Here is a 10,023-nt window from a genome sequence, read left to right on the forward strand (position 1 = left end):
TGTGTGTGTGTGTGTGTGTGTGTGTGTGTGTGTGTGTATGTGTGTGTGTGTATTGATTAAGGAAATAAATTAAAAAAAGAATTATACAATTAAAAAGATATGAATTTAATTGTTAATTGCAGTAATATTTTTCTGAACTCTTTCAGAGAAAGTTGTATGCTATTACGGTAGCTGGGCTGGTTATCGAAATGGTAATGGCAAATTTGACGTCTCACAAATTGATCCGTCTCTTTGCACTCATGCCATCTATGGCTTTGTCGGCATCAATTCGGATGGCAGCATCCGAATTTTAGATGCATGGAATGATGTTGGCGACAATTACGGCTTGAACGGTTTTGGCAAATTCATCGGTCTTAAAAAAAAGAGCCCCAGCACTAAAATGATGGTCGCTATCGGTGGATGGAACGAGGGATCCACGACATTCTCTAAAGTCGCTAGCAATCCAGCTCTTCGTAAAGCATTTGCCAAGAATAGCGCTACATTTGTGGACAAATATGGTTTCGATGGTTTCGATATCGATTGGGAATATCCGAACCAGCGTGGTGGAAAACAAGAAGACATAAACAACTTTGTGGAAATGCTCAAGGAATGCAATACTGAATTAAAAAAAAAAGGAAAGATTCTTAGTGTTGCCGTTGGTGCTACCGAGTCGCTTGCCAGTTTATCTTACAAAATCGACAAAGTAGCCCAAAATGTGGACTTCATCAATCTTATGACATACGATCTTCACGGTACTTGGGACGGCGTCACTGGTCATCACGCTGGACTTTATTCGCCCACGAGCGGAGACAAGCTCACCGTTGTAAGTATTCTCGCATCCGATATTTGAAATTATCGAATATTAATTTCGATTTCATTGAAAAGTTTAAAGAAAACATTTATTTCTCCAGCACGCAGCCGTACTCTATTGGTTGAAGAATGGTTGCCCACCTGAGAAACTAATCCTTGGAGTGCCATTCTACGGTAGGGCCTTCACTCTCTCCAATAGTAAAAATAATGGCATTGGAGCTCCTTCCTCTGGACCATCTTCATCCGGCCCGTATACTCAAGAGGGTGGCTATCTTGGATACAATGAGATTTGCGAAAAACTTAACCAGGGAGGCTGGACTATTATACGCGGTGATAAGGAAAAATCTCCTTATGCTTACAAGGGTAATCAATGGGTTGGCTATGAGGATAAAACGTAAGTATACTGATATAATTCTCTACTGATGTAACTCTCCCTTTTATTCTCTAAATTCATATGGCAATTATTTTTACTAATAATTTTCTATAATATAATTTTAATAACGTCGTCTCTCTCTTTTTCAACCCATTCAATCCATTGACATGTTTCACTGTATGAAAATATAATAACGTATACTATAAATACAAGATATTTCATCTTAATATTCACATAGAAATATCTCGAAAAGTAAGTATAAAAGGTATAAAAAGTTTTAGAAATGGAAATGGAGTTTCGAAAGGGATATATTTTGGTTAAGTTGTTTTTCTTCTAGATACCAGAAAGATATGAAGATAACTTTCATTTAAATAAAATTATATGATTCTTTAATATAATATGATTTCTCTAATTATTCTGCATATAAAAATATTAAAGTTGAAACATCAAAAAACCAATAGTTTACAAGATATTTTATATCCCAACAGTACAGAACTTGCAGCAATATTGCTACAATTTATTCTGGCACATATTGACATGAAATATTAAATATTCTCGCAAACTATTAATTTTTTTATAATCTTAATATATCGTATATCTTAATACTTTCATGAATAATTAAATTAATCAATTGTGTAAAAAAAATATATAATACATTTAAAAAATTATCCATTTTGCCTACAACTTTTTTTAAAACAATTATATGTTTTTACAGATCTATTCAAATAAAAGCTCAATACGTCAAAGACAAAGGTCTTGGAGGTCTAATGACATGGAGTATCGATACTGACGACTTTAAAGGACTTTGCGGTGAAAAGTACCCTCTACTGAAAGCAATGAATCTAGTGAAGAAATAAGTTCTGGTAGAATCAAGATAATTCGATCAAGAAACTACCGCAAACGATGCATCTATAACAAACAATGCCTCCACCTGACTGCACTTTCCAGTGATATTAGAAAAATGATTACAATTTGCGATAAATAAAATTATGATATATTCTACCTACGCCGAAATATCAACGCGCTTTTTAAGTATAAAAATTCAATTGCCTAAGCGGATTAGCTTTCAATTTCTAAATCAACGATTGTAATTACAAATATCTCGATAATAGATGATAACAAATGGTCATGTTATACTATTCTATGACGTTTCTATTTGTTATACAGCGTGAAATGTAATAAATAGATATGCTTTATAACTTGTGTACAGTCAAATATATAAACCCATTTCTTTTCCTTTGTAAAAATGTATAATGTTTATTTGCATGTATTGAGGAAAAGGCGATATTATGGTAGACGTGGTGGGCCCTCTTAATATCTTCTCTATTATCTAGGTGGTGAATTCTGATGATTACTTATATGAAATTATTTAGTCAGTAACTTGCCATTATATCATGACGCTAATATGTCAATATAACACAATAGCTAGCATTTAATTTTATTTTAAATAGCGTCAAATTTTGAAAATTTTTATGACATTGTAGCATCGGGCAGCAAATTTTTTCTCAAAATTTCATTAATACTTAAATATAGACATAATCAAATTTTTTTAATTATCGGAATAATCGATAAATATTGATAATCAATCTCACATCAACGATTTGAGATTATCGATGACTTTTGATAATTATCTTTAGAGCTGCCATGGCATAAAAAAAAATTTAAGCAATGAAATGTATAAGCAATAAGCGAATTGGTCGATCACAGAAAAGACCATATGGCTATAATATAAGTAGTATCCAACATATTAATTTGCTTACTACTTACGTTTTACTGTTTAATTCCAGAATTGGACAAAGATGAGAAATAAGTTGAATCTCGGTTAAAAATTAACTGTGAGCTGTGAAACTAGGCTTAAGTGTTTCTCGTATCATGGATCTTACAAATCACAGAATTTAATATGAAATGCGATTTATGTGACGCAAGTAATCGAATACTCTGTCACATATCATCTTCTTTACAATTATGTCCGGAAAAATATAATATGTTTCCTTGTAATACAGTTAGAAGATAAAAATATGTTTACTTAATGTTTGTCATTTCTCAGTAAATACATTATAATCAATAATATAAATAGTAGTATGCTTCAAAAGAAGAATTTTCAGACATCTTTCCAGAAAGTCTGAAAGAAGTATAAAAAAATGTTTTTTGAAAAGATTTTAAAGATGTTTCTTTTAAAATGTTTTTCGGATGTCTTTTAGACTTGCGTGATGTCTGGAGTATATACAACAGGATTATGATCTTTTACTATAAGAATAATTTCTTCTATCAAATTACCTAGTATTTTTTAAATAAACATTCTTTACACATACACATACACACACACACACACACACGCGCGCGCGCGCGCGCGCGCGCGCGATTAAAAAAAATTATATCTACATCTGATATTTAAATATCTTTATATTTAGAAATATGTTTTTCTTTAATATTTGCAGTTGTAAAAAAAATTAAGTTATGGATAATATTATTTTGCATAAAATAAAAATTTGTTATGTGTACAAATATTCAACCATTAATATTATATTTCACTACATATTTTTAATGAAAACGTTCTCCTTTACTATTTATAAAATTTCTATTCTTTTTCTATCAATATATCATTTTGATCGTTTGATCATTTTATAATAATTGAACTATTGAGAAGTAATTTGATTTGATTTTAATTATAATATAAAATAAAATAGGTAATTCATAAAATAGGTAATTTATGCAGATGATATCAAACTTTAACACAGCTTTCTGAGGGACATCTTCTGAACGTTCTTAGAATATCCCTTGGAACTGCGTCATTATATGGTCATTTGTGATTAAAAATCGCAAAATCGTGGATTAAATCTTATTTAGATAACGTGTTGGAAAAACCGTTTGACTCGGTGATTTTAGATAAGAAATGAGAGCGATTATTAATCATGCGTGTCGACAAATATATTATGTTTAATAATAATAATATATAGCATATTGTGGTACAATGTTCAAGTATATATATGCATATATTTAAATATTTAATTATCATATCATATGGGAATCATTTCTCACAAACACTAGATATGTTATTAGTATTGTTAGACGCGACATTCTATTTCATTTATACACATAACAAATTTTAACTATACCGTTGTTCCGTAAAAAAATATTTGGTACAGAAATTATAGAGAAAAAAAAATTAAGAGTTATATTCAATTTGTAGACTCGTTTAAAATTACGCATATTTATTTTTACCAAAATCTATAAAAACATGATAATTGTATTTATAATAAAAATTAACAATTTTAAATAAGAGAAAGTTAAAAGATTCTCTCTTAAGTTTAATTCTCTCAAAACTAAATAAAAAACAATAAAAAAAATGGATTATAAGAGATGAACGCATTAAATAATGTATGAATTAATCAATTAATGTATTTAATAATAATTACAATACAAGAACATTTCAATTCATCTTCGAATCATCTTCAGTAAATTTAAAATAAAAAAAGGAAAAAATTAGATCATTTCTCAATTGTTAATTTGTGATAAAAACGTGCTTGATTATTATAAAATACATACAGATACATTCAGAAATCTGTCAAATTTACTGTTTTTCATTAATGAGGAAACATGTCTATTTTTTAATATTGTTCTTTGGTTTCATATCATAAAAATGGCGTCAAAGAGCAATTTTGAGTGTTTTTATGAGTGTTCTTATGTCACAAAAAGCATCGACAGAGAGAGAGAGAGAGAGAGAGAGAGAGAGAGAGAGAGAGAGAGAGAGAGAGAGAGAGAGAGTAAATTTTTTCTCAAAATTTCATTCATTTCGTGATATAGCCAAATTTAGAAAATAGATTTATGTTTAGTACGTAAAAAAAACTATAAGAAATGACAAAGTTTGTTCAGATTATGATTTAAAACTATAAATTACAAACTAGTATAATCATTAATATTTATAATCATAAATATCCAATTATATTTCAAATTGCGAAATTTATATTCTGCGTAAGTATAATTGTAAAAATACAAATGCTTTAGTACTTTGAGATTGTTTTATTTGAAGTTAAATTATAATTAGATGTAATTAAATGTAATTAAAAAGATACAAATAAGTCGCAAGACTTGAGATTTTTCAAATTTAAAATTTATTGAATTAAAGAATTATTTTTATAATATTAAAGAGAAATAGATTCATTTAAATATTTACGTTAGGCCTGTTCTTTTTAACTGAACTTTTGTATCAGTAAAATAATTTCAAAATAAAAATAAAAAATAGAATATAATGTGAGTGCATGTGTGATTAAATTTATAATTGTATATATATTTTTAAAAATTGTTTACACATCTTTTCATTAAATTTTTAATTAAATTCATCACATAAGTGACTAATATTTAAATAAATTACGGCTCGTAAAATTCTTTATTTATGATATTTATGATATTTACCATCATCGATACAGATTCTCCGCTTAGCAAATATCCACATTGTGTTTTGAAATACGAGAGCAAATTTCGTTGCAGATTGATTATTAATAAACGTTATACTCACTGTGACTCATTGCGTAAATGATAAGTATCCATAGTAAATGATTTATATTATAACCATTCACATTCTGACATCTTCTGTGCGTCTTTCGTCATATTATATATGTATATACATGATGATCCCAGAATGATCAAACCATTTCGTATGTAAGTAGATTGGATTAAACTAAGTCGAAACGTCCTCTATCATTTTACAATTTTTGTGATAGTTAACAAGATAGTCGCCGAAATTCATTTAATAATTTTTTACTCACATACTGTCAATTTTACAGAAAAACAAGAGACAAAAATTGTTTATTTTCTTTTTATAGAGCTTTGAGAATTTTTTCAGAATTTTTAATTTATTTTTTAGTACTTCTTTTTTTATAAGCAACTAATTTTTACGAACATGAGAAAATGCGATAAAAAATTCTTAAAAAATTCTCAGAATTCTAAAAAAGAAAATAAACAATTTTTGTCTCTTGCTATTTTTCTAAAATTAATAGTACTTAAATAAAAAATTATTGAAAACCAAATATTCGGCTATTTTTAGTATTATAATTAATATCTTCTTAACTATTACGAAAATTGCAAAATGAGGATTTTTCGACTTATTGTCAGTTTAGTTCGCTCTACCTGCGTATAAAATACTTAGCGGTTATTCTGAAACATCCTGTTTATGTATGTATATATTAGGTATGGGAAAAAGTTCGTGGCGTTTTTCCCGCTACATCTAATATACATATATATATATTTATAGCGAGCTTTGATTTGAACATTTAATAACTATATTAAAAGCATTACAATTTATTATATATTGAATAATATATTGAATAATATATTGAATATTATTATGCTCGTGCCGTGTCAACACCTGTATTATGCCGAAGATTATGTCGCTCGGCAATGAACCACTTAGTTGTCAAATAAGCTTGTCAGATTTTAAAGACGTGTTTTTCCGCCTGAATGGAAAATTAATCCTTTAATTTATCGTATTCGCTATTTTTTGTATTTGATGTTATTTATGTCTTGGAATAAAGAATCTCTATTTTTCTTGAGTCCTTTTATTTCCGCGTCTCGGAAATGCGCGTACGCATTCGCGAGTGCAATTTCGCGAATCAGTCACACGAGTACAACAACATTATACAATATTCTTTTATACTATATTAATTTTTTAAAATTTCTATTGCCATTTAAAAATTTTTAGATTTTTTATAAATTCTTAAAATGTTAGAGATATTCTTTTAATATAAGAATGTTAAGTATTTATATATCAGTATAACAAAAATGACTTTTTCGAAGTAATATCAATATTAAGAAACTCATTATTCACGCGGATACGATCTATTTAAAGGAAACAGGTGATGTTTATCAAGTGGACAGCGTGATGTAGCACAATGATTTCGACAACATCAGATTTAATCACGACGTCCTTTTCATCCGATTAAACAAAAATATTGTCTACACCGACATGATAAAATGATTCCGATTACGCAGAAAGATATCGCTGTCGCAGATCTTTCTTGTGTATATAGTTGAGGCATAACTTCAGTAAGTTTTTATTAAAAAGTTAATAATCTTTCTCTAAGAGTCAGGAGTGAGAAAACACACGGATGAAATATATATATATATATATATATATATATCAAAAATTCAATAAAAAATTATATTAATCTTTCTTTCTGTGATATACAATTTATTAGACTAATTAATTGTAGTCTCTTAAGTATATCTAATTAATTGTAGTCTCTTTGAATCTTTAATGGAAACTTTAATATAAATAATATGTGTCACTTGGCTTGTTCTGTATCAAAAAACTCTCTAAACTTATTATATGAAAATGTATCAGCCCAGAGAGCCCTGAATAAAGAACAGACTTAATGTTTATAAACGAAAAGTAACACAATTGTTACTATCCAATGATCTCATAGAATCCAATTTTTTTAAATATTTTTTTAATATTTTAACTTTTTAACTTTTCTAACCTTGAAGTTTTATTTCAAGGCGGTTTCTTTTAAAGTGTTGGGTGGTAGTTTTATTGAGCTGAAAGAATGTTTTGTGTTGGTAAATAAATAATTTACTTATATAATTAACCAACGCGTTAAAGGTCAAGATTGATAGAATATGTTTATGTATATGTATTATATATGTCATATTAAATTTCTTAAAATCATCTTAAAAAGTTAAAATGTTTAGTAAAAAATATTTTATTCCTCCCAGAAATGTAATAAGCTTTCGTCTTCGATAATAATCGATAATCACGTCCTCTCATCACAAATGGAATGTGCTTTATAAGCCACAGCTTATTATTATTACTTTTAGCTAAATAATCATTAATTTATTTATTAGAACAAGAAATTGTACATTACTTAGTTTGCTTATAAGGATTTATCATAATGTTATAAGTGATTCAAATAATGCTCTTCTTGTCAAGAGCGTTCAAATTGGAATTGCATTGTTTGTGATATGTGTATTCATGTGTATTAGGAATTCCTGACAAGTTTGTTAAAGAATCTGCGTATCAAGAATGGATTAGGAAGCATATGGTTGATGTTAACTAGCAATTAAATAAAATTTAATATCTTCGTATTATTATTGTACATAAATCTCAAATAAATATTCATATATGATATAAAATATACGGTTACATCGATTGACATCGAAAAATATTTTTAGTATTTATTTTTTTTATCATAACAAGGACATCTTGTACTATAAATATAAGTTTTTTCTAAATTTTAAAATATTAGTAGCATTAAATCTATTATCTAATTTGAGGAGATAATTATTATTATTTTAGTTTAATTGTGGCAAGTCCAAACATAATCGACAAACATATTTCTCAAACGAAATTTATCTAAATAATTATTTAAATATAATATTTGAAGGAAGAATAATTCCTTTTTGCGTTAAAGTTTTTATTGGAATTAATTCACTAGTTCGTTTGAATATCTGACTGTAACTGAACAAGTAAAATAGCACATTAAAAAAAATTCGCAAAAGTATAAAATTCTCTGCAAAATCACAGTCTATATATAAATAATGGGTGTTTTCCAGCAAGAAGACAGTATAACACAATGAATTATCACATCCTTGTTGTTTATCTATGTTAAACAAGGATGAAATGTTTTACTATGTTACACAGTGCCTAACTGTGTCCTTTCTGGAAAACACCCAATAGACCTATCCCATTCAGCACAGAAAGATGATTGCAGAAACATTGTAGAATGATTTCATTAAAACATTGCAATATTGCATGGTGGTTATAAAACGTTGCTGACTCATTGCAAGATTCCAACAATGTTAAGATGCCCGCTTTTTGTTATGTTGCAACGAAATATTTTCTTGCAATATAATATATATTGCAATGTAATATATTTGGATAAATTTTTTATGAAGAATCTAAAATGAAAACTATTTTCTATACATATATCTCACTAACTTTAATTTTTCTACAAATCGCATTTCTAGTGATATGTGTTTTCCAAAAGTAATTTTTTATAATAAAACATAAAATATTCCAATAAATATATTAATTCTAAAGGATATTCGCAAAGATAAAGCATGTATGTGTGTGTCTCGAACAAATTAAAAATATTATCCATATTAACATAATAATACAGTCACTTGGTAAGTTAATCATGGATTAAGTTAATCGCAGAGATTTTTTTTAATTCGGAGCCACTCCGAATCAATTGAAATCGATTAAAAAATGACGGTATGAAATTTATCAATAAAGTTCTGGTTTATTCTTGCGTTCACATTAGACATACATCATCGATCACATAATATTTTTATTTCGATAAATCGTTTTCAGCAGCTGAATTATTTATCGTCTTATCCGATAATAATGCATTGATTGTATCTAAACTCGATATTATACAATCTTTTGATTTCATATTTAAAATTAATATAAAACATAGCTAATGAAATGGTCGTCAAATAAAGTTTAATAAATTTTTTATTTAAATATAAAAATGGATTATATTAATTATTATATCATAAAAAACGGCTGTTAAACTAAAAGACTGTATTACATAAATATTGTAAAAAATTATATTTCTATATTATTATTATTGTAACAATTAAAGAATATTATCTATATTATTATTGTAACAATTTAAGAATTACAGTTATGCAATATTTCTGAAAAAAATATTACAGACATATTATTGACATTTTGCAGGCATATTGTTAATGTTACATTTCTCTAATATCTCTGCAATGTTACATTGCAATTTGCAATATTGCAACATTGCAACAAATGGGTATATGACATTACATAATCCGTGTATAAGAAAAACATATCAATAAAATGCAATTTAAATTTTTAATAAATTATTTTAAAAATATTAAAATTATAAAATTAT

The 10,023-nt window shown here is 27.3% G+C and overlaps 1 protein-coding gene across 1 annotated transcript in view; it reads left to right on the forward strand.

Moving 5' to 3' along the window:
• The window catches only part of LOC108687432 (acidic mammalian chitinase-like), a 2,893-nt gene extending 531 nt beyond the window's left edge, over positions 1–2,362 (forward strand). Inside the window, exons 3-5 of the mRNA XM_018193185.1 lie at positions 147–802; positions 891–1,183; positions 1,878–2,362. Coding sequence (XP_018048674.1) covers positions 147–802; positions 891–1,183; positions 1,878–2,019 — 1,091 coding nt within the window. The 3' untranslated portion in view covers positions 2,020–2,362. The remainder of the gene's footprint in view (positions 1–146; positions 803–890; positions 1,184–1,877) is intronic.
• Positions 2,363–10,023: the final 7,661 nt, after the last annotated feature.

The sequence above is a fragment of the Atta colombica genome, unplaced genomic scaffold (assembly GCF_001594045.1).
Source record: "Atta colombica isolate Treedump-2 unplaced genomic scaffold, Acol1.0 scaffold207, whole genome shotgun sequence".
Lineage (NCBI taxonomy): Eukaryota > Metazoa > Arthropoda > Insecta > Hymenoptera > Formicidae > Atta > Atta colombica.